Raw genomic sequence first — 26,875 nt, 5'->3', positions numbered from 1 at the left:
TGGAAATATACATCTGGTTGAATTAACTATTCAGTAATTCTTTCTTATATTTATGAAAGTGCTGAATCATGATGGGTCATTTATACACACACACACACACATGTGTATGTAAATGTATACATATATGTATATGTATAGATTTATTATAAGGAATTAGCTCATGTAGTTATGGAGGATGGCCAGTCCAAAATCTGCAGAGATGATGTCCAAGTTTGAGTATGATGGCTGAAAACTGCTAATATCCCTGTTTATCATAAATATGTATATAAAGGAGAAAAACACATATAGGATTCAGTATTATCTGCAATTTCTGAATGCAATAAGGGTCTGGAATGTATCTTCCATGCATAATGGGGGACACTGTAATTTAGGGTACACTTTAATAAGACAAGGATTGATTAGTAATAACTAATCAACAAAATTATGTATACATATACACACTTATATATATACATATATCTGTGTAATACCTGTGTAGTATAACTACAGATATACCAGAAATGCTGGCTGGGTGTGTTGGCTCATGCCTGTAATCCCAGCACTTTGGGAAGACAAGGCAGGTTGATCACCTGAGGTCAGGAGTTCAAGATCAGCCTGATCAACATGGAGAAACACCATCTCTACTTAAAGTACAAAATTAGCCAGGTGTGTTGGTTCATGCCTGTAATCCCAGCTACTTGGGAGGCTGAGGCAGGAGATAGTAGTGGAGGTTGCAGTGTGCCACTGTACTCCAGCCTGGGCAACACAACTGAAACTCCAACTCAAAAAAACAAAAATAGGAAATGCTCTGTTACCTTTTCCACTTCTCAGAAAGGCAAGGATTGAAAAATAATATTGTGTTTATATATGTATGTATATGTACTTATATTTTTAAGCTATGAAGCTTCAATTTTATTTCTTGTTTACATAAACCCTATATAAGTAAACAGGTGCAAAAGGTGGAAGTGCCCTGAGGTTGTTTGAGGGAACCACACTTTGAGAAAAAATAAAAAGACTTCTTCCTCTAGTTCTCTTATCCATCGTAGTATCTAGATTCCTTTTGCTAAAATATATGGGGGACATAATGGGAAGTCATGATTAGCCAACTTTTAAAGAGAAATGTATTGGCTACATTTACAAACTGATTTGATTTGTAGGCTTTACTTAGAAAGTACATATTCATATTATCCTGAAAGATAATTTTTTTTATAATTGAAAAGATACTCCTTTCTGCTTCAGCAACAAGTGTATCCAAGAAATTTCTATTTAAGAATATAGACCCCTCCCTCAGTCAATGGAATGCATTATGTCCCAATCAGATTGTCCTCACATCCAGTTTTTTCCTACTTTACCTTCCAGATATCAGTATATAGTCCTTATTATGGCCCACATTCTCCCTGATTATGTGAAATAGTGTAAAATGCAGTATCTTTCTATCCTTTTTTATGATGCTTTGGTTTTGAGAATGTACATTTTATAAAGGCATTTGGAGTCTAAATCTTTGGAGAAAAGTAATATTTTTCAATATTACTGTTATTGAATCAGTGCTTATTACTCTTCTTTTGAGACTTAGACAACTTTGAGAATGTAATTTAAGCTATAGAAACTCATTCACAAAAAAATAGATGTACGAATAATCCCAAACTATGGAATAATATGTTAGAAGTTCCAGAAGAAGTTTGTCTATTGACAAGATTATGAGTCCCTGAAATTTGTGTTTTCTTTGTCCACTTCTTCAGCCCCTTAGAAAAGAAAAAAATATGTTGAGCTCATTTGAGATGTAAATGAATGGAAGCTAAAAGCAATGGAAAAAATAAGGAGAACAAAAATTATATCTACTAAATACTCCTGTTTTTCAGGAAAGTTTGTTTTTATAAAATGCAGTTTAAAACAAACCTCAATCTTATCACTTAATTGAAAAGGAAGATTTATAGATTTACCAATTCTTATTTAGAGAGAGATTGTTCGGTTATGTATTATTATAGAAGTTTAAAAAAATGAGCAAGAGAATACATTATTTCTCAATACAATTAGTTATCAATTTATTTTTCAGTAAAATGACCTGAGAATTTACAGGTATGAGATACTGTTTCTTCTGTGCAGTTCTGCCAACTATCCCCATCAGAATAGGATTATCTATGTAGTCTTAATATTTTCAAAAAATTGAGAGACATTAAGCTACAAATAGCTTTATAATTGTCTGATTTCTAAACTGCTATATTTATTAAAAATTCAGAAAATACAGAATATAAAGTAGACTATTATTATTATTTGAGACAAAGTATCACTGTGTTACCAGCCTGGAGTGCAGTGGCATGATCTTGGCTCACTGTAACCTATACCTACTGGGTTCAAGTGATTCTCCTGTCTCCCCATCCTGAGTAGCTGGGACTACAAGCGCATGCCACCACGCCCAGCTAATTTTTGTAGTTTTAGTAGCGACAAGGTTTCACCATGTTGGCCAAGATGGTCTTGATCTCTTAACCTCGTGATCTGCCTGCCTTGGCCTCCCAAAATGCTGGGATTACAGGTGTGAGCCACCACACCCAGCCAGACCATTATTATTATTTGCAGTTTTCAGATATAATGACTGTAGTCATCTGCTGTCTATCATTGAGATGTTTTATGTACATTTTTAAAGGTATCAAAACACATGTATGGAAGATAACTCAGCATTTTGTTTTGAAGCTGCATTTTTAATTTCTTTAATAAGTATCTAAAACTTAAAAATTTAATACATAATTTTTATGGCCATTGAAACAAATACAAGGAGATTGGAGGAAATGTTAATAAATCTTCAGTCATTTTAGCTCCGTCACTATCCCCTGAACATATGAACCATATCACGTCTTACATATATGCTTGCACATCTTCCTCTGAATTGACACTGGCTTCCTCTGATTGAAACAATCACATACACATATGGGTTACTCTTTTTGTAACAGTTCATTTTGTAAAACACAAATTTTAATATACTACCACTATTTTTTTATCACAATTCTTCCAAGCTAAGATATACAAATGTAAATAATTTTTAACAATATATTAAAACTTAGACTTGGTTGAATTTCTTAAAATGTATTTATTTCTATAAGGTAGATTTCTAGGAGTTGTGTTTCTGGATAAGACATTGCATACATTTTTTTTGGTTTATTTTAATAGATATTGCCAGATAATTTCTAATTTTTAAAGGTTTTTACAGTTTTCTGAGTTATAAATAAAAGTTATCTTCCCATTCCCATAGGTTAGAAGACTTTAATACTACCAATCTGGTGAATAAAAAACATATGACATTATGACATTAAATACAATCTTCTGTCTCCTACTGAGATTGAGTAGGTTTCTTTTGTGTATGAGTCATTTAGTTCATCTCTTCTGGAAATAGTTTTTCTTCTAAAAATTTTTTTTTTATTTTTTGATAACTGTTTTTGTTATTTTCTCTTCTTTAAGTTAGATTATAGATGTTTATTAGATATTTCAAGTATTATTTTTTATATTTTCTATATTTGTAGGAAATATCCCTCAGTTCATCACTTTACTTTTTGTCGTTACATTTACTTTCTTTTTTTTAAGTTGTATAAAATTAAATTTGTAATTGAAGTAAGAAAATATACAATATTTTTCTTTTCTAGCCCCCAAATATAAAGATCCTCAAATACTTTAGTTCTAACTTTCTGCTTGACTCTTCTGAGTTACTATTTAAAAGCAGTTTAAATCTTATTTTAAAAGCACACCATATTATCTATTTAAAACTTATTATATATCAATAATGCTATTTACATTTACCAGGGTTTCTAGGTAATTATTTGCCATCCATTTTGGATTCAGTATTGTTCTAGCTGAAATTCATCCTTTAGTAATTTGTTTCATATAATGTCTAAAATTAATATCTTATTTCTTTACTTGCACTCTAACTATTTCAAGTAAATAAAGAATTCTATGTTGAAAGTTATCTTTCTTTTTCACCTTTAAGATGACAATATTTACAGAACAAATTGGAAAATTATAAATATTAATAATTTTAAAAATAATTCAACTAAAATAATTGGGTATGTAAGGGGTGTAAGTTTTATACTTTCCTAATTATTAATATTAGGAAGTCTGATATTTTTAATTACTTGAGGAAGAAATCCTTAAGAATATTATTCAAAGTCATAGAGGATTTTTGCTTTTATGACATTAGGCAAGTCCAACTAACACCCTAAAACAATAGATAAATTGATAAAATGTAAGTAGATAATATCTGTTTGAAATTATGGATAGCTAATAAGATCATAAAGGGGAGATTTGGGAGAGGAGAAAGATTAGGGAAATATACCAAATCCTGAGAAGTAAAATAAAAGCAGTTCTTTCTCTTAGTTTTGTGTGTTGCTTGGTTTGGACAACTCACTTCTTCCCTTATCTCTGGAAAATTTGCATCCACCGTTAGCCCATTCTTTTAAATTTCTTCTAGAATTTCTATTAGATATATGCTAAATGATCTCCATCTATCTCCTAGAACTATTACAAGCCCCTTCCTATTTTTATTTCTTCAATATTTTGTTCCAAATTATTTTCTTATATATTATCCATGTTATGATTTTTTCTAAATTATCTTTAATCTTCAAATCAGTGTTACCATTATTTATAGAAGTTTTATATTTTTTCCAATAATAAATTTTTTTTCCAAAATACCTATTTTTGATTTCATCATGTCATGTTCTGATTTTTATAGTCTAAATATTTTAAATGTATATAGTTTCTTTTAGGTTGTTCAATTTTTTTCTCCTTCTTCATGGACTTTCCTTTATAGGGATTTGTTCATTTGTGTGGCTTGTAATTGTTTTATTATAATTTTGTCATCAGCAAGGATTGCTTTCTGTGGGAATCCCTTTCTCTCTGAATTTATATATAAGATTAAGTTTGTATAAATACCTTTCTGGGTCCTAGGGGTTTTACCAGTTGTGTATATCAGGTTTTACATTAATTTTTCAGCTTTGAGTTGTCTCCTATGCATAAGTTTATGCTCTGCACTCACACAAGTTGCAGACCTAGGTTCTTGATTTTCTGACAACTCTGTGCAGTTTCACAGCTAGATGGCCAGCTTCTATGTGACTTTCATAAAGTACTGGATATAGTTCTTCTTGTTCCCACTTTACAACTGGGGCAATCCCTCAAGTTCCTAGACTTCAGGCAAAGATGCACAATTCCAGTCTCACCTTGCATGGTTCTGAGTCGCATCCCCTGTTCCTACATGTACAACAGGCCTCGGAACTCAGCCCTTCAGGACCTTTCTCTGTTTTGATAGGACTGTGGCCCACTTTAGCTTTAGTTGTGACTCTGACATTTTAAATTTCCTCTACATATTTGTACTTGCAGATTCAAACTGAGTTGTGCATTTAGTTAAAAAGAAAAAGAGTCTATCTATGTGGATTACAGGGTGATGGATGCAGCAAACCACCATGACACATATATACCTATGTAACAAACCTGCACGTTCTGCACATGTACCCCAGAACTTAAATTATAATAATAATAAAATTAAGAAGAAGAAAAGTGGAAGTTTTTCCATATCATCTTAGATAGGCATATTTGACCTGATGTTTTCTCTAAGAAGCTCTTCAGCCTCTCAAAAAAATATCCTTGTTCTTCTCATGCCCTCCACTTTTTTCCCTGGTAAATATAAATATAGGTTCTCTATGTAGATATATATAACATTATAACCTAATAACTTATTACATATATTATAGTAGTAACATTTTTCCATGCTCAATATTTATCATTTATATATTCAATTAAGCAATCATTCATAAATATATATTAGTGATTTATATACTGTTTAACATTTTTATTCATTTTTGTTATTACTGATTACTACCAGCATGCAATAATAAACAGAAGACCATATACATAAGTGTACTATATTTATTCATTCTTTCAACTACTATTTATTTAATGGCTACTATATAACAAGCACTGTAATAGGCACTTGAAATCATTGGATGAAATGGAATGTTTATGTTGTTTTCTTCATGTTGGTGAAAAAGAATGGCCCGTTTTCTTGCCTTGGGAAATGACATTGAGCAGAGGTAGTCAGAGCCACCTATGCAAAGACTGTTTGAACCCCCTCTTCCATAGAATTAAAACTTGAACTACAATAAAATCCTTCACTGGCATTTTTTATGTAAATGAGTGGTAATAAACATTAAATTGTCTCTGGTATTTTTACAGCTTAGTAAATGGAGTACCTTTGGAACTCTGGAAATTACACCTGAGACTGAATCAGCAACACGGGCGTTCTCGGTGGTGACAGAAGACGACTGTGAAATTCTTAAAATCTCAGCAAAGGAATATGCAAAGATAAAGGAGGTATGATGATATCTAATACTATAAATATTAACAAAAATTGGACATAAACTCAAGCTACATTTTGCTTCTCTGGACAAACATATTCATATTTGTTTTATTTTTAAATTTCAACCTAGAGACAAAAAATGTGGTTTATTTGACAAGCATCACTTAAGAGCATTGGTGATTGGTAGGTGAGGCTTAAACAATGGTCTCTATGGATATATTTTAGGTAATTTTTAAGTACCTTTTGGCTTTTTATTAATCTCTAACTCATTAATTTATTCATTCATTCATTCAACAAATACGTGTTTTGCCTGTCCACAGCATGTCATATGCTAGGAATATCAGAATAATAGGACAGAGAGTACTACTGCAGCTCTCTACAGTCTACTTTAGAAGGAAAAATACTTGAATGTGATTGGTATGTTATTTCATAATAACAACAGATATAAAACTCAGAACTGCATGAATAAGTGATAACAACTTCTTCTGATTCCCTAATTCTGCAGCTTTAAGATAACTCATTAAAGTTTAATAATTTATTCTAATTAAATCCAATTTTTTTCTTGACTCCCATTTATCCTCCCTTGGATAGCAGGGGAAGTCTGTATAAATAGTGGGATTGAAAGGTTTCCATGATCCTGCTCTTTCTTTTTTTTTCTTTTTTTTTTGAATGAGCTTAAGCCAGGTGCAGGTCCTGCAGAAAGCTAGCATAAACTGTGGTTCAGTGCTCATGTGACATGGAATTGAGAAGACATCCACCTTCTTATGTCTCCAATGGTGGTGATTTCTTGTGATATAGTGGTCCCAGTGCCAGGGGTGCAGATAATTTTCTCAGAAATCAGTGTTATTTTGTTTGAATTTTCAGGGTGGCTGGCTTTAAAAAAAGAAAAGCTGTATATTTTAGTTTTATTTTCCAAATATCAGTACCAGTTACTTAATATCAAACACAATGTTTTATCTTGACTATGACAGGGTTTTTAAAAACTACTAAAACATTTATAGAAGCATAAAATATTATGAAAGGTGAGCAAATATAATTTTAGTACATAGATCTGAAGGTTAACATTTGAACATGTCTGTGGTCATAGAGTGATGCTCCGATAAAATTAGAATGTCTTCTATACTAATTTTATTCATACAGCTTTTATTTTACTTCTCTCACCATTTATCTATTTGCTATTTCTTTGATATTAAATTACCTATTATTAATAATTTGATAATGACATTCTATTTTAGGAAAAATTAAAACTTGAAAATATGCAAAAGTTGAAGTTAATCCGTATGTGTCCTTATTATGAGGAATGGCCTGCTTTATCCGTAGTTGAGCTAACTGCACTCCTTAAATGGAAAAAATTTCCTCCAGGTCATGGTGAGTTTATTGCAATTTTGGATCATTTTGTTTGCATGCTGTTATATTATTGGAATTGAAATTCTTCATAGTTGTAGTATTTTAAACAGTATTTCTTCATAAAAATATTCTCTAATTTATTGATAACATTTGAATTGGACATTTAGATTATTTTCTGCTTTTTATTAAAAATGATACAGTACTGGCTTGAAGAGTGGCCTCAGGACTAACCTTACTTTAACATCTCTCTTTGCTCCCTATAGCTGTTCTCCCTCCTGTCACTATAAGGGCCAAATTGAAAAGCAGAAATACTAGGGAGAATAACCATTCACACAGGAGAAAAGGAAAACGGTTTTGTGATGTAGTGGTCCCAGTGTCCAGTGTACAGTGTCCCAGAGAAAGTGTTTTTCCTTTTCCTCTGGGTGGATAACTATTAAGCAGCAAGTTTGCTAATCTCTACTTGTGCTACACAGATTAGCAGTGGAAAAAATAATTACAGAAAATGAGTGAGGCCTAGATAAGAGAAAGCAGCAGTGAAGCATCTACATTTTCGATATTCAACATAGCAAAGATGCACAGATTGCCTAGATTATGTGGACACAAAAAGTGTAGGTGGTATTGAGTCATTTTGCACAATTTGTCCATCTATGAAAGCCAATTTAACAAGGGTTGCCAACCCGAGAGGTACTGTGGTAGGAGGGGTCAGAGCTTTAGGTCTCTTTTGTAAGGAAATACAATTGCTCCATGAGAGACAGCCACAGATAAAAGAGAAAGCTGGAGAATCGCTTGAGCCCAGGAGTTCAAGCCTGTGGTGAGCATGAACACGCCACTGCACTCCAGCCTGGATGACAGAGTGAGACCCTATTTCAAAAAAAAAAAAAAAAAAAGAAAGGCAACAAAAAGGGCAGGAAATTCCAGAAGATGTATTTCTGATGTTTTGTTTTAATCTGTATTGATGACTTTAGTAAAAATGTTTAATAAATTCATTATTCAAATTCAAACTTAGATCCAAGTGCTTTAGCGTATCTATCCTGGCAATCTCTACATTCTTATCAATTCCTGTTAATGATGCTGGAGGACTCCCTGTAACCTGCACTACTCACCTTTCCTCTCTCTTGTGTTAGAAAGGGGCTTTCCTTCTCTATGATTCTCCTGCCTTTTTCCATACTGCCTGGTACTCGGATCAGGAATGGAAGAAAACACCTGAGAATGGAGACAGGTGATGAGAGGAGATACCATGAGGGCAGTCCTTACACCTGGAGCCAAATAATACTTACTTTAGCTCTTTCATCCTGGTTGTGAATACATCTGAATAGAAAAAGTTACTTACTGAGCCTTTTGATGTAGTGGCTCTTGAGTTCTATGGAATTCAGGCACCTTGGGTTTGCGTTCCAGTTAATTTTCTGTTTCACTGTTAATGATCTCAACCTGAGGAAAATGACTCTAAGAGAACTGGACTAGCCTTTTGGTTTCTAATACCTCATGTTTGATTGTTTGTCAGATATGATTTTTGGAAATGGATTGAGTTTTCTAACTTGCAGGATTAAATTGTTGGGGATAACTGGCCATGTCTAGTGTTACACTGGCAAATGTAACTAAAGAACAAATGGATTCTGCTCAGAGAGTTACAATCGTCATGTTCCACCCTCCTGTTAGGTTAAGGGTTATTTAGCCTGGTCTCCAAAAAGATGCAGAACTTTTCATTATGGTCTTAATAAACTAATCTTCTTTATTCCTTTATAAACCTGCATACTCTTTTGTGGGCAAAAAGAAAATGAGGGAGGAACAAGTGAATTTTGAGGAGTTTTAGTGAGTAAGAAGCTTAAAGCTGAGCCATGTGGTCTTGAAGCCTCTTTCTCATTTTCTCTGTACCTAAGAGCTCACTTCAGGATCAAAGTATTTGCATCCATTCCCACCCTGTTAGCTCTTAAAGGAGGAGGGAAATCAATTCCAATCAGAGTTTCCTATGATGGAAGATGTTTCCTCATGAAAAAATACCAATACAGATTTTTAAAACCTATAATTTTCCAAATGCACTTTGTTAAGTTTTTGCTTTTAAAATAGCTTCTTGGAACCAATTTATTGTATTTGTACTTAATTTTTGTTCTCATCTAAATGTGCAGTTTCTGACTGTATAGAAGAAGCTTGGGTATGTAATTTAATAATAAATTAGAAATCTAAAAAAAAAAAAGAGAGAGAGAGAAAGAATGGCAACCTGGCCTCTCTTTCCTTATAGCCAAACAGTGAAGGAGCCAGAACTTAGATTATAATGGAAGAGGAAGTGTTTGAAAGAAATACTTCTACCCCAAGCCCAGAAATATTTCTACCCCAAGCCTGCAAAGCCACAGTTATAATGAGGAACATTTTAAATTTAAGTTTGAGATTAGAGTTCTAAAATGAATGAATCTGAGTGGTATATTCTAGACAGAAATTATTTTAATAATAAAAACATGGCAGAGTAGTTACAAAATCTGGCTATAACACAGGAAAATGAGGTTCAGCATACCAGGAGTTCTTTTATTGAAAAAAAGTAAATATCACTAGAGGCAAGTTTATGCTTTGAAAAGCAGGGATACTCTAAGAAACCACTTAAATTTGGTGAGACTCTGAAACCTTTCTCAAATTTGTTCCAAATTTCCTTCCACTGCTTGAATTTATTTATATTTTATTTACCATGTTTTTGAGATACAGCATTTAACCATGTTTAGTCAAATAACTATTTTTTGCTCATAAAATTAAATATTAGTAATACTGTGTTTTTGTTTATGACATATTTTTTTCCTAATGAGTTATAATTTTGTTTTTGAGATGGATTCTCATTCTTTTGTCCAGGCTGGAGTGCAGTGGTATGACCTTGATTCACTGCAACATCTGCCTCCCTGGTTCAAATGATTCTCCTGCCTCAGTCTCCTGGGTAGCTGGGAATACAGGCACACACCATGATGCATGGCTAATTTTTTTTATTTTTTGTAGAGATGGGGTTTCACCACGTTGATCAGGCTGGTCTTGAATTCTTGATCTCATATCTGCCCACTTCAGCCTCCCAAAGTGCTGGGATTACAGGTGTGAGCCACTGAGCCTGGCCATTAATGGCATTTTTTTTAAAAAACAAAACTACAAATGAAAGGCCAATAGGAAACTGACTTGTAAAATACCAGGAACTGAATATTTCTAAACTCCCCATGTTTATTACATAGAAATAAATAATTTAAATATTGATGTTTTGGATTTGCCAGAGTTTTGTCACAGGTTTCCCACTTTGTATCAGAAATATCAAATTTTGATCTTTGCCTCACTTCCAGGCTTTTAATAAAAACGTAATATCCAGTCCTTCCCAATCTATCATTATATTAATATTTTTGAGGTGATTAAAAAGGAGGAAAGAGACTATCATAAAGATATTTTAAATTCTGTGATCCAAAAGAATATGAAATTTGGAAAGGAGAGAATGATTATGTGTTTTGATATATTTGATTACTAATGATAATCTATCTCGATCTAAAATATCAATCAAAAATACTAAAATTTTGCATCAAAGAGCCGAAAAGGTCCTGAGACACTTAACATACTCTTTCTTAGACTAATGTTTGATTCAAGTTTTTTTGGTAAATGTCCTGAAAAGTAAATGGTGGTGTTTGTTATACTATCTATTGCATTGACAATCTGTGAGTATATTGAATAAGTCAAAATAATGCTGTTTTCTTACCTATTTATTTCCAAACATATAAATGTGGGGTACTTTTATAGTTTTGGAAAACATTTATTCTCCTTAGAGAAAAATGACAATTTCATCTGATAATCATCAAAGACCTTCAAGTTCTGAAAAACTTTAGTTTTTATAAATATATATACCTAGGTGAAGAATAAGTCCTGTTGAACTCATCTAATTTTCTTTTATGGTAGTGAGAAATTTGATATATCAAATAGAAGAATTGGATTATAATACTTCCTGACTGTTTACTCAAGATTTACTTTGAATTTATCTAAGAATGTAGAGAATGTAGCTCAAATTATACTTTTGTTATCTGGGTTGACAATTAGCAGTAGTATGATTTCAAAAACATAATTATGTGTGTTTGGATCTTATTTTAAGACTCTATAGTGGATAGAGTTTCAGAGGGATTTAGTTAATTATTCAAAGGCTTGATAGAGTTTAGGATTAATCCTTGGCAATCTATGAAATAAGTAAAGGTTGTATATGACTCTATTTGCTTTGTTAACTTCTTAAGTCTTCCTAGTTTTGCTTCATATGCTAAGGGAACTTTATTATAATGAATGTGTACAGTGTTGCTCATAGTTTGGGCCTGCCCAGTTTATAACACATCAGCTAAAGTCTTCCCAGTTGTTATTCTTTTAAGATGTGGCCGACTTGAAAGCGACATCCAGCTTAGGTCACCAATCAACCTGTTCCCATGTGCATCATGCATATAACAAAAAGTGGTATCTTAACTTGGCAAACACTTACTTATGCATATTTTGTTGTTTTCTTGCTTATGTCAGTATGCCCTTGTCTTTCTGCAGTTAGTATTTGATATAGCAAACATGATAATTGAAAAAATGAAAAAAAATTACAGCAATAAATTTAGTGCAGAAAGATAAAATATGTGAAAATCATAATAACAATAAGAGTCAAAATTATATCTAGTTATCTCAAATTAAAAGTATATTTAATGTTTTAGTCACAAAATATATAGGCTCTACATCCCTTCAACTTTTTGACATCAGTCTCTTCCAGTTCAGTTTACTCTGCAGGGAATCAAAAGTCCTAGTTCCATGAGACACTCTTGAACATCCCAGAACCAGTTCGATACCTTGAGGTGTCAGTGATTCAAGAACCTGTGATGGTGATACCTTTTTGTTCCTTCATTCATCTTTCAATGGTCTCTTTTGTTTTGGACAATATTTTCTAATGTAGCATATTAATTCTTTTAATAATTTTTCACTATATTTGTTATTTTGTATGGTTGCTCTAGGGCTTACCATATACATTTCAATTTAGCAGAATCTACTTCAGATTTTTACTAATTCCAGTTATAAAGGTGACTCTGATATACCTCTATTTCCATTTCCTCCTTTATATGTTATTCTTATACACATTGCATCCATATATGTTACAATTTCAACAATACATTATTTTATATAAAGTTATATCTCTTAAAAACAGAAAAAATAGATCAAATAGGTATTTATAGTGTTTATTTTATTAGACACCTTATTTACCATTTCTGGTCTTTTTATTTGTTCCTGAGTATATGATTTTCTTTCTTTAGTTCAGAATCGGTTTTCTCCCACCTGCTTTCTTATAGTGCTATTGCCAAATATATTTCTCTGTTTTACAGATCCAATAACATTATACACATATCGTTTTACACAATCACTCTTTATGAGTAAGAGAAGAATGAATAAGAAATATGCATTTCTCCTACCTTTTATGATTACATATTTACCATTAGTGGTTCTTTTTGATTTTGCATGTGGATTCAGATTACTGTCTGGGGATGCTTGTTTGCAGCCTGAAGAACTTTGGTTAGTAATTCTTTGAGGGAGTATATGCTAGCAACAAATACTGCCAGGTTTCCTTTTACTGAGAATTTCTTCATTCATTTCTCCTTTGCTTTCGAAAGTCAGGTTGCAGGGTATAGGATCTGGAGTTGTAAGTGGATTAATTTGTGTATTTTGAAAATGCAATCTCACATTCTTCTGGTTTCTGTTATTGTTTCTGATGAGAAGACACCTGTTAATTTTATTGATGAGGTTTTATCTTGCTGCTTTCAATATTTTCTCCTTGCTTCTGGCTTAATGAATTTTTACTCTAATGTTTCCATTTGCTTATTTTATCTTACCTAATATTAGAATTTTCTGTCACATACTTTAAAGCCCTATTTTTAGTAATCTCTTCTGTTTCTGACTCTCCTATATTGTTAGCTGTGCTAATCAGTGTTAAAGTTTTCTTGTTATTCTCCCACTTAGAAACAGTCTCTGACTTCTTATTGTCATTCAGGTAAAATGCAAAATCCTTAATATAGTTCGAAAGGGAGTTTGTATCTGGGCCCTGCCTATACCTCAAAGTTTTAATTTTAATAATAATTCTCGTTTTTGTTCATGTTTCTGCCAACCTGGATTTTATTAGTTCTTCTAGTGTCACCAACCACATTGAGGCCTTTTACACATGTTGTTTCCTCTTCCTGGAGATGCTACTTAACTCTAATTTCAGTAAATTTACTATCGTTAAGATCATGTTTTCTAGGCCAATTTAGAGTCTACTGCTATTTCTTTGCTAGCAGAGATGCCTGTTTGTTCCTCTGAGCATCAGCAAACTTTTTCTGCCGAAGAGCAGATACTAAATATTTTAAGCTTTGTTGTAGTGCCTCTCTTACATATTCACCCCCTTCTTCTTTTTAATGTCTTTAACAATGTAAGAATCATCCTTAGTTGTAGGGTTATTAAAAAATGGGCCTTGATTCAGATTTGGTCCACGGGCTAGTTTTCCAACTCTTGTCCTATCTTTTCTTTGTTAATCACCTCTTTTTTTGGCGGGGGTGAGGTCAAGATCTTATTATATTGCTCAGACGGATTCAAACTCCTGGGCTCGAGTGATCATCCCACCTCAGCGATTCAAGTAGCTGACTAAAGGCACATGCCACCATACCTGGCTTTCCTTGTACTATCTTAACACTCACTATGCTATATCATAATTAATAGCATAAGGGTCAGTTTTTCCACCACACTTCAAATATCTTTGGAATAGGACTGTCTAATTTTTTTTTAGTATCCAAGGAGTATCTAGAATTTGCAGGCCCTTGAGAAAATTGTTGGTGAGTGAATGAATAATATTTTGATGTCAGTGCTTACTCTTAGACAAAGTTATGACTTCTTTCTCCCAAAAGAAAATAATTTAACTTTTCACTGCTCAGTACACCTGAGTTGTATTAACACTTAGCATTAATTTTCTCCGAGAAAAATGCTATCATTGATTCAATATTAAAATATCTTAATAAATTTATTGATAAATCTCCTAATTGAAACATACGAGTGTTGCTTTGCTGTCTTCGAGTAGAAATTTTAGAGAACTGCATCATTGTAATAAGTCAACCATTAAGAATGCTGTAAGGCTGTAGTGTCTTAAACACACAATCCAGGGATAATAAAGTCAATTTGGATTTAAGGTGAGGTTAAATTAGGAAACCATTAGCATGGCATTAAGGACAACAATAGTTAAAGAAAGTCTGTTCTCTTCAGTGATTCTCCAGGAGTAAAATATTTATAGAACCTATCATCTAATTTTTATTTTTGGTCATTATGTTTAATTCTCACTATCATGCAGCAAACTTTCTATTAAATGAGGTATGAGAAATGGAATGATCACTGATAAATGTAATTCAAGTGTAATCTCCATCCTTCTTATTAAGTTTGTCATAATACATATTGTTCTTATTAATGTAGCTGTAAGAAAAAACTTTCACGAATAATGAATACTGTAGATTACATTGTTCAATGCCCCTTCCAAATACTGCTAACTAACCTGTGAAAGCTAAAAACAGCTAAAAGCTACATATTCTAGAATCCTTTGTAAAAGTTTTAATTTTGATTATGGCCTCCACTCTGCCCAGTAGATATTTCTGTACAGTGTTTGGAAGAAGTGAGGAGCAGCTCTCCTTTCAGGCATGGTGATGAGCATGTGGTTCTAAAGTTTATCCCCTTATATCATACGTGATGTGAGCATGTGGCACACAGAAGCAGGAGTGAGGTTTCCTTTAGAAGAGCTCTGTATTGTGAGTGGGCATTCCCATTGGCTGCTTTATTTGATTGTTCTATAGTGTTGAATTCTAGATTTATAGCCCTACTAGAGCTTCCTAACACACTCTCATAAAGTACTTTTTATTTAAATTAGATAGCAAGTATCTGCTGTCTGTACCTAGGAACAAAGGGCTGTGCACTGGGTGTTCGTTCTACCAATAATCTCCTTTGTGAATAACTACTTTTTTCAAATTTTTTTCATTTGAAAAAATAAGCTTTTTCATAAAAATATGAAATTTGTCATTTCATATTTTTATTTAACATTTGTAGAATACCATGCTAGTTGTTTTTGTGGCAATGAAAAGAAATACATTTTAAAATCACTTAAAGTCAAATGCTTGAGTTACTACACTGTACTCCTTACTATGTAAGACAGTTGAGCTTTCCTTTTGATCTCAAAGATTTAATAATTAGAAAAATACAAAAAGTATGATTTTTAACAAACTAGATAGATCAAAATATATATTAAAATATTTTCAGTATTTCATAGACATATATATTATCTAACATAATAAATATCAACAGATAAAGTGGGAACTGAATGGGAGAGGATTTCTTGGATATGGTTGGACCCAAGGTAAGAGAGATAATGCTAGGCAGGAGAAATAGCATCAGATTTTGCTTTAGGACAGTTGATCAAACAGCCCAATTTAATCAGATGCATATTCATGAGCATTGAAAGATCAGTCAGACTTTCTGTACTCTGAGGCATTTTAAATACCATATTCATATCTTGGGCTTTAACTTATAGACAATATGACATCATTAAACGTTTTGAATAACAGAAGAGACCTGAAAAAGTCAAAGTTTTAGGGGAATAGCAGAGCAATGTGAGTTATAGTTGAAAGGAGAGAGGTACTAGAAAACCAGAACAATTAAGAGTCTATTTTGGTAGTACCAGAGGCAAAGAGATGAGAGGCAATGGAGATAAGAGGTAGCAGTGACAGTAATAATGGAAATAAATTAATATGAGACATGTTTTCATTATGCAAGAGTATTCTATAGAATCGATTTTTTGAAATAAATTTCCACTTCCTCTTTGCAATACTGACAGTGTATACATGTTGGGGATGTTCTGGTTTTTCAGATTTCTACCAGAATATTCTGTTACTGCACAAATGCATATGTCTGTAGATGTCAGTTTAAACACACATCAGGCACTGAGAAGGAATCCTCAAGTATGGGTTTAAATGGACCTGTGCTCTCACCTACCACCTGTAGCATTAGAACACACATTTCCTGGTATTTCTCACTGTCTCCACTCCAAAGTCTTTTGTGAGTGTAGGCCACTATTGATAAATGTTCATGGAAGAGTTCCTTTTATTTTCCTATGCAGAGCCCAAGCATAGTTTTCTGAATGATTCATTTCATGTATGTGAAGATATTTTTAATTCATTGACAGTCCTGTTATTACATAGTGTATTTGTTCTTATTCTGCAACTTGTAAAATCACATTTCTTTTTCCCTTCACTCTTACTTCAGTCATTAAAACTCAAGCACTTTGGCTATTGCCATCTACAAATGCTCCCAAGGCTTCTCAAGGTCCTGTTTATCAGTTTTTTCAGCTTTATCTGTAATGTGTATATATTTTACTATTAAAGGATTTATGGTGATAACGATCATCTAAAGATACAAATTAAGAATATATGTAGTTTATTAGTTTATTTTCTAAATAATATTTATGAAGATTACTTAATTATAATCCAATATTTCAAAATTAACTTTTCTGTTAGAAGTTTTTTTTTTTTACAATTCAAGAAACTTCCATTTATTTTCCATGAAGCTTCTTTTTTGTAATAACAGTTTTCTTATGGTTTCATAGTATACCTATTTGCTAGAGTAATAATTAGTAATAGAAATGTGGGATGACTATAAAATTTAATAATTTCATTAACATTCTCTGAAAACAGCTTCTATTATTACCATAAAAGCTTTATTAATTAACCTCAGAAGTATTATGGCTAGAAATATAATTAAAATATAATGTTATAGTATAACAATGCAGTACACAATCAGTTTTGAATTTGACAAAGATATCTATATCTATAGAGTACTTCAAACATACTTTGTAGAAAGTATATAGTTTAATTTCTTACTCAGAATTAGCCTTCTGATTTTATTAATATAATAAAGGTGAACAGTATATTAGTAATATAAAGTTTGAAAAGTACTGCTTATTTAAATAATTATCCAGCTGCTAGATAGTAATTAAAATAAATTAAGAATTTATTTAATTAATTCAAATCCCTTGGAAGTAGATAAAATAAAATTAAACCCCTTTTAATAATAGAACACTCATCTATTCAAATTCCCCTTGAGTAAATAGAGCTTTTCATCAGTAACCCAGGCAACTACTGCATCTCTTTATAGAGGTCTTTTCTCTACCTTTTTCTACTTCTCACAAATGACCATTGCCTCTTAATTTTGTTATGACATAAATTATATTTCCTATTATTGTAATTAACTTTTAGTATTGTATCTCCTGACATTTAGTAGAAACATTGCAGTTCTCTTCACCTAAAAAATAAAATTGCATACTTTCATTTTCTTTACAGTTGAAGCAAATCAAATATATAAAAATAAATTTGAACCTTTTTTCTCTAAGCAAACCAAGCATGTGAACATTTGAATCTAGAAGGGCTAAATTATAAATGCTATTCATTTTAATAAAAATAACTTCTAAAATTTTCAAAGTAGGATGTTTTAAAATGCGAACTACCATCTCATGCTAGTTAGAATGGTGATCATTAAGAAATTTGGAGACAACAGATGCTGGAGATGATGTAGAGAAATAGGAACACTTTAACACTGCTGGTGGGAGTGTAAATTAGTTTCACCATTGTGGAAGACAGTGTGGCAATTCCTCAAGGACCTAGAAATAGAAATTCCATTTGACCCAGTAATCCCATTATTGGGTATATACCCAAAGGATTATAAATTGTTCTGTTATAAAGACACACGCACACGTATGTTCACCGCGGCACTGTTTACAATAGGAAAGACCTGGAACCAACCCAAATGCCCATCAATGATAGACTGGACAAGGAAAATGTGGCACATATACACTCATGGAATACTATACAGCCATCAAAGGATGAATTCGTGTCCTTTGTAGGAACGTGGATGAATCTGGAAACCATCATTCTCAGCAAACTGACCCAAGAACAGAAAATCAAACACTGCATGTTCTCACTCATAGGCAGGTGTTGAACAATGAGAACACATGGACACAGGGAGGGGAGCATCACACACTGGGGTCTGTTGCCGGGGGGCCAAAGAAGGGACAGTGGGGGTGGTGGGGAGGTTGGGGAGGGATAACATGGGGAGAAATGCCAGATATAGGTGACAGCGGGATGGAGGCAGCAAACCACATTGCCATGTGCATACTATACAACAATCCTGTTTGATCTGCATATGTATCCCAGAACCTAAAGTACAATAAAAAATAATAATAAATAAAATAAAATGCAAACTCTCGTGTTTCACTATAAATATTATTTATAACCAAACTGTTAATGATTATTGCTGCTTGATAGTATTGATTGCCTTTTTTCTGCTTTCCTATATATTCTAGATATTTCATAAAAAGTATATGTGTTTATAATGAAATAAATAGATACAATTATAATATAATTTGATTTCTAAAAACCTAAAATAATCTTTCTAATAAAGAAGCAATTCATATCGGATGTTATGATCCACCATTCCTGTCTTTTACCAATGGGAATGCATTAGCATAAGTCCATGCCATCTTAAGATTGACAGTTTTTACGACTTTAGCAATACATGCTTTTGGGAATGGAAGGCTTCTTCACATTTGGAGGGATAAATCGAACAAAGACAGGGCCCAAAATAATAGAAGTAATCAGGTATGTTGAGGAGGGAGAAATGGGGAAGAAGCGAAAATAGAAAAGAGGTTCTTATTTGCTTCCAAATTGTAAGGCCCCAGTCGTTAGTGTGTGAATGTAATTAAGGCTAAAGGGTTTATTCGTGAATGGTGACATCCTGAGTATGTCTAACAAGATGACATTAAGTAGCAGGATTGACTGCTGAAAAAGTAATTAGAGGGAGTGTCTTTATAATTTGGTGATGCTGTCATGACCAGTGATCACTGAATTCATTTCCATTGCATATCTAATGTCTATAAAAAGGGATAGAAGACTTGAAATCATAAAATAGGCTATCATTCATAAAGTATTATAGTGTAATGATATATGGTTTGAGGAAGTATAAATCTTAAATCAAATTAATAGAAATATAATGCAAGCCACATGTGTCATTTTAAATTTTCTAGTAGCTACATTTAAAAAGTAAAAAATAATACATTTCATTTAACTCATACACATATCTAATTTCAATATGTGACCAACATTAAAAATTACTAATTAGATACTTTACACCTTTTTCATATTTTGCTTTTATATTAAGTCTTCAAAATCCAGTGTCATTTTACACATATAACATATCTCTATTTGACCTAGACACATTTTAAATGTGCAATAGCTACATAGCTACATGTGGCTAGTGGCTACCATATGGGATAGCACAGGCTTAGAGCATACAATACTCATTCTGATACTGTAAAACTGGAAAACATGCAAAAATGTAACAGATATACAGATATGAATTTTTAAAATCTATCAGTAAAGATTAGTATATGATTTCTTTTTTAAAATATTATAAATCATTTTAATAATAACTTTCTAAAAACTGACTAGAGCTAAAAGAGTGAGCCATGTTAATATAGGTTTGTTTCTTTTACTCTGACATTTGAATGTCCCTAATTTGTCTGTAATCCCACATTTACAGATGCATTTGTGAGACTTTGGTGTGTGTGTCTGTGAGTGTGTGTGTATGAAGATTATCTCAAGAAAATGAAAACATATTTACCTGTAATATTCTAATTTTTATTTTAAAATGAACTATTTTGTCCTAATAAATCTACTGAGATACTAGGATTATGGATTAGATACCTTATGGGAGGATAATGGGCCTCATGAAGAAATATTTATATCTCTATATTCTATCTAGAATTCTATATCTTATATATTCTCTCTACATATCCTATATTTCTATAAATAATGAAAGCCTTATTAACATAGACATTAAAATATTAATAAAAGAATTATTAATGTAGATGTACACAAGCTAAACTGTATTATGAATATATCAGGAAACAATATTTACAGCCATCTTATGACAATTTATTTGAGAAAGTAATTTTTAAATTTTTTGCAAATCTGATTTTTATTATTATTGTAACTACATTGTTATACTTTTTTATTATAAAAGTAATTTTATATTCCAAAAAGCTTTACCCCAATTGCAAATAGACTATTCATGTTTATAATTAAAAAATTGTATATATTTATGGTGTCATAAATTTGAAATCTATACTATTCCTCTCCCCTCAAGAAAATAGTATTAACTGCCTAGGTTCTCAAGACAATGCAGAAGACCTTGTTAAATCGTGTTACCTCTAAGCGCAACAGAGGACTTCAATGTATCCTCTCTACTTCTGAAACTGAGGGGCTACTCCTCACCCTATGACCACTACACCCTGACCCACTGAAAAACATAAATGGATATTCCTTTAGCTTCAAATGTGCCTTGATTCCATTCCTTTCCTTTCTCCTTCCCCTTTCCCCCTTTCTCCTTCCCCTTTCCCCCTTTCCCTTCCCCCTTCCCCCTTCCCTTCCCTTCCCTTTTCTTTCCTTCTGTCACTCTTGCCCAGCTTTAAGTGATTCTCCTGCCTCAGCCTCCCAGCTAGGATTACAGGTGCCTGTCACCACGCCCAGCTAATTTTTTGTATTTTTAGTAGAGACATAGTTTCACCATTTTGGTTAGGCTGGTCTGGAACTCCTGACCTCGTGATTTGCTCTCCTCGACCACTCAAAATGCTGGGATTACAGGCGTGAACCACTGCGCCCAGCCCAAATGTGCCTTGGTTTCTTTGCTTTATCCAGAATATTGGGTAAGAGAAAAATTTGTATTTACTGAACATCTATTCTGTATCAGCTTCTTCCTAGTTACTTTCACACACATTGTCTCATTTACTTCTCAAAAAACTCTATCAAATAAGTATATTTGCTTTGTTAATATAGAAACTCAATCTCAAAAGTTTACCTTTCCAAGGTTAAACTTTTGATAAATGTCATGTTTGAAATCCAGAACTGATAAATGTGAAAATAAATCTTCTGTTACATTGCATGATTTCTTCAAGAGGTTTTCTAAGGTTTGGAAAAGTCTGAAGCAACTGCCTGTGGATTTGCAGAGGTAAGGGTGTCACGATTCCAGTCAGTACAAATATCTAGGATTTATTTATTTATTTGTAAACTCAAGCCAGTTCTCTATTCTACTTTTTTCAATGATTTCCTTTTGTGAGTCCCAGGATCACCCTTCCTTTCTCCTCTTCCACATTTCTCCCCTGTCCCTTCTCTCGGCTATGCTTCTCCAGTCCCCATGGTCTTATCAGATCATAACACAGTTTGTAGATCTTTCTTCACTCTTTCAGAAAGAAATGCCAAAGTGGTGTTTTAAGAAACTTTTATTTCTATAATAAACTGAAAGAAATAGACATATGGTTAAAAAGTGCCTCGCAACATTCGATCTTCTCCTCTTGTTCATGTAGACCTTCCTTACTTTTCATGTAAATGAAATAAGTCTTTGGGAACATGTGGTCCTGAATTAGATTCAAATGCATTTCCCAGAAAATCACAAATTAAATGGAGTTTGCATTGCTAATTTGATACGTTAATTGGGTTCCTTGTTTGTAGAAGACCAGAAAGAGGGCTGAATACTCAGTCAAATATAAGTCAGAGGGAGTAATAGCTATGAAAATTGTTCTACCTCATTTGTCACCTGGATGTAAGTTAGAAAAAGGTACTACTTTCTTGTCACAGATGTGGCCCTATGCTAGGGATATAGCATGGCAATAGGATCATGAGCTGGATTTCAGCCACACTACACCTGCAGCCAGGTGTCCCTGTGCAGTGAACAACCTGCAAAACTATTATGTGTAGTGACCTTCCATCTCCCCGTTTTTTTCTCCTTCCCCATATAACATTCTAAAACCATATACCTGAGCTTGAATTATAAATAGGACCAAAGGCCTAGAACTATGGAGAAAAAATGAAAAATATAATATAGTGAAAGGGAAACATGAAGAGTTTTCTTAGCCTGCTGTACACTTGGTTTAACCAGGCAAATGTTAATATGTGGAGAACATATGCAAATCAGTTATCCATGAGTCAGCATTACTTGCAGTTTAAAAAATATAAATATATCAAAAAATCAATATTACTGTTTTATGAATTATATTTTTAAATATTTACAAATTGATTTTATTAATGTTGTTCTCAGGAATGGAAACTATTTTAACAAAATATTTATTTTGTGTCCATGTATATAGCCACAGAGATTAGACACAGACACAGCATGTTATAATGACAATGATTTATATCTCAATCAATAAGAATTTACAATATATAAAACCCCAAAACTCTATAGAGTCATCAGAATGAGTATCTGTTATTATTGAGTTTTAAATCCATATTGAAAAACTTAAAGAAAAATCTAAAGTTATGCATTGTTCAGTTGAAAACTGGACACATTAACTTCTAAGAAACTAAAATTTTGTAGCTATAGTGGTATGTTAGGGACACTAGTTAGTCACTTAATTGAAGACAATAGAAACTCATATAAAATGACACATATAGCTTAAGTGTTTTATTTTAATTAAAAGTACTTATTATGGATTCAGGCACAGTGGCTAGTGCTCATACTTCCAGCTACTCAGGAGGCCAAGGTGGGAAGATTGCTTGATGTATATGTGTGTATGTTTGTGTGTGTATGTGTGTGTATATATATATATCTGTGTGTATATCTGTATTCTAATTCCCACATTTGGAGAGTGAAGACCTCTTATTTTAGTATGGTTCCACTGATTGGTGATCTGAATTTTTTTGTATACTTGTGAATTTTAGCATCAATTCACTTAAAGAGGGATAAGAAATAAAATCTTTTGTGAAGAGTAAAAATTTGTTTTGTACAATACAAAAGATAAATGAGACAAAAAGTTGGTTCTTTGAAAAGATAAATAAAATTGATAGACTGCTGGCATGATTAACCAAGAAAAGAAGAGAGAAAATCCAAATAACCACACTAAGTAATGAAACAGAAGATATTACAACTGACACCACTAAAATACAGAAGATCATTCAAGGCTACTGTTAACACCTTTGCGCACATAAACTAGAAAAACTAGAAGACCTAGAAGAGATGGATAAATTCCTGGAAAAATACAACCCACGTAGCTTAAATCAGGAAGTCTTAGATATCCTGAACAGACCAATAACAAGCAGCGAGACTGAAATGGTAATTTTAAAATTACCAACAAATAAAGTCCAGAACCAGATGGATTCACAGCAGGATTCCACCAGATATTCAAAAAATTGGTACCAATTCTTTTGAAACTATTCCGCAAGATAGAGAAAGAAGGAACCCTCCTTAATTTATATTATGAAGCCAGCATCATCCTAATACCATAACCAGGAAAGAATATAACCAAAAAAAAAAAAAAAAGACCAATATCCTTGATGAACATAGATGCTGAAATCCTTAATAAAGTACTTGCTAACTGAATCCAACAACATATCAAAAAGATAGTCCACCATGATTGAGTGGGTTTCATACCAGGGATGCAGGGATGGTTTAACATATGTAAGTCAATGAATATGATACACCACATAAACAAAATTAAAAACAAAAATTACATAATCATTTCAATAGATGCAGAAAGAGCATTCAACAAAATCCAGCATCACTTTATGATTAAAACTCTCAGCAAAATTGGCATACAAGGGACATACCTTAATGTAATAAAAGCCATGTATGACCAACCCACATCCAACATAATACTGAATGAGGAAAAGTTGAAAACATTCTTTCTGAGAATTGAAGCAAGACAAGGATGCCCAGTCTCACCACTCCTCTTCAACATAGTACTGGAAGTCCTAGCCAGAGCAATCGGACAACAGACAGAAATAAAGGGCATCCAAATTGGCAAAGAGGAAGTCAAACTGCCACTGTTTGCTGATAAGATGATTGTTTACCTTGGAATCCCTAAGGATTCCTCCAGAAAGCCCCTGGAACTGATACAATAATTCAGCAAAATTTCTGGATACAAGATTGATGTACATGAATCAGTAACTCTTCTATATACCAACAACGACTAAGTGGAGAATCAAGGAGTCAAAAGACCTCTACAAGGAAAACTGCAAAACCCTGCTGAAAGAAGTTGTAGATGACATGAACAAATAGAAACAAATCCCATGCTCATGGGTAGAATCAATATTGTGAAAATGACCGTATTGTCAAAAACAATCTACAAATTCAGTGCATTCCCCATCAGAATGCACTGAATGATGATGATGCATTCTTTACAGAATTAGAAATTCTTTACAGAATTAGAAAAAACAGTTCTAAAATTCATATGGAACCAAAAAGGAGCCCTCATAGCCAAAGCAAGACTAAGCAACAAGAACAAATCTGAGGCATCACACTACCTGATTTCAAACTCTACTGAAAGGCCGTAGTCAGCAAAACAGCATGAGACTGGTAAAAAATTAGGCACATAGACCAATATAACAGAAGAGAAACCCAGAAATAAACCCAAATAGTTACAGCCAACAGATCTTCAACAAAGCAAACAAAAACATGAAGTGAAGAAAGGACACCATTTTCAACAAATGGTGCTGGGACTAGCCACATGTAGGAAAATAAAATTGGATTCTTATCTCTCACCTTATACGAAAATCAAGATGGATTAAGGATTTAAACCTAAGAACTGAAACTAAAAATTTTCTAGACTGTGACATTAGAAAAACCCTTCCAGACATTGGCTTAAGCAAGAATTTCATGAGCAAGAACTCAAAAGCAAATGCAATAAAAATGAAGATAAATAGCTGGGACCTAATTAAACTAAAGAACTTTTGCACTGCAAAAGAAACAGCAGAGTAAACAGGCAACCCACAGAGTGGGAGAAAAATCTTCACAATCTATGAATTAGACAAAGGACTAATATCTATAATCTACAACAAATTCAAATCAGGAAGAAAAAAAACAAACAATCCCACCAAAAATTGGGCTAAGGACACGAATAGACAATTTCCCAAAGAAGATATATAAATCGCCAACAAACATATGAAAAAATGGTCCACATCACTAATGATAAGGGAAAATGAAATCAAAACTGCAGTGCGGGGGCCGGGCGCGGTGGCTCAAGCCTGTAATCCCAGCACTTTGAGAGGTCGAGGTGGGTGGATCACGAGGTCGAGAGATAGAGACCAACCTGGTCAACATGGTGAAACCCCGTCTCTACTAAAAAATACAAAAAATTAGCTGGGCATGGTGGCGCGTGCCTGTAATCCCAGCTACTCAGGAGGCTGAGGCAGGAGAATTGCCTGAACCCAGGAGGCGGAGGTTGCGGTGAGCCGAGATCGCGCCATTGCACTCCAGCCTGTGTAACAAGAGCGAAACTCCGTCTCAAAAAAAAAAAAAAAAAAAAAAAAAAAACTGCAGTGGGATACCACCTCACTCCTGCAAGAATGGCCATAATCAAAAACTCAAAAAAGCAGTAGATGATGGCGTGGCTGTGAACTGGGAACACTTCTACACTGCTAGTGGGAGTGTCAACTAGTACAGCCTTTATGGAAAATAGTGTGGAGATTCCATAAAGAACTGAAAGTAGAGCTACCATTTGATTCAGCAATGCCGCTACTATTTACTCAGAGAAAAAGAAGTTATTATTTGAAAAATCTACTTGCACATGCATGTTTATAGCAGCACACTTCACAATTGAAAAATCATGCAACCAACCCCAATGCCCATTAGTCAATGAGAGCATAAAGAAACTGTGATATATATGTCTATCACATCACAAATGGAATGCTATATAGCCATTAAAGGGAATGAATTAACAGCATTTGCAGTGACCTGGATAAGATTGGAGACTATTATTCTAAGTAAAATAACTCAAGAATGGAAAACTAAACATCATATATTCTCACTGATAGGTGGAAACTAAGCTATGAGGACACAAAGGAGTAAGACTGGACTTTGGAGAAGAAGAGTGGGAGAAGAGTGAGGGATAGAAGATGATGGATATGGTGCAGTGTATACTACTTGGGTGATGGGTACACCAAAATCTCTCAAATCACTGCTAAAGAACTTTCTCATGTGACCAAATGCCACCTGTATCCCAATAATTTATGGAAAAAAATTAAAGTCAATTTATCCCAGAAGATGGGGGAACAGGAAAAAAAATGTACTCAATAACTATATCTGGAATAAATAAATAAATGACCTAACCTCAAAAGTAAATAAAATGACAAGAAAAACTAAAATAAAACATAAAAT

At 33.2% G+C, this 26,875-nt stretch overlaps 1 protein-coding gene across 7 annotated transcripts in view; it reads left to right on the top strand.

The window, feature by feature from the left end:
• Nucleotides 1–26,875, top strand: part of CNBD1 (cyclic nucleotide binding domain containing 1) — a 644,932-nt gene that overhangs the window by 399,209 nt on the left and 218,848 nt on the right. For all 7 annotated transcript variants that reach the window (XR_013528268.1, XM_078353604.1, XM_078353605.1 and 4 more), the window contains 2 exons: nucleotides 6,190–6,327; nucleotides 7,549–7,681. Coding sequence is in view for 6 of the 7 variants with exons in the window: in XM_078353604.1 (XP_078209730.1) it covers nucleotides 6,190–6,327; nucleotides 7,549–7,681 (271 nt within the window). In the remaining variant the exon portion in view is untranslated. The remainder of the gene's footprint in view (nucleotides 1–6,189; nucleotides 6,328–7,548; nucleotides 7,682–26,875) is intronic.

Source organism: Callithrix jacchus, chromosome 16, assembly GCF_049354715.1.
Source record: "Callithrix jacchus isolate 240 chromosome 16, calJac240_pri, whole genome shotgun sequence".
Classification (NCBI taxonomy): Eukaryota; Metazoa; Chordata; class Mammalia; order Primates; family Cebidae; genus Callithrix; species Callithrix jacchus.
Note: the sequence above shows the minus strand (reverse complement) of the source record. Positions and strands in the feature narration are given on the sequence as shown.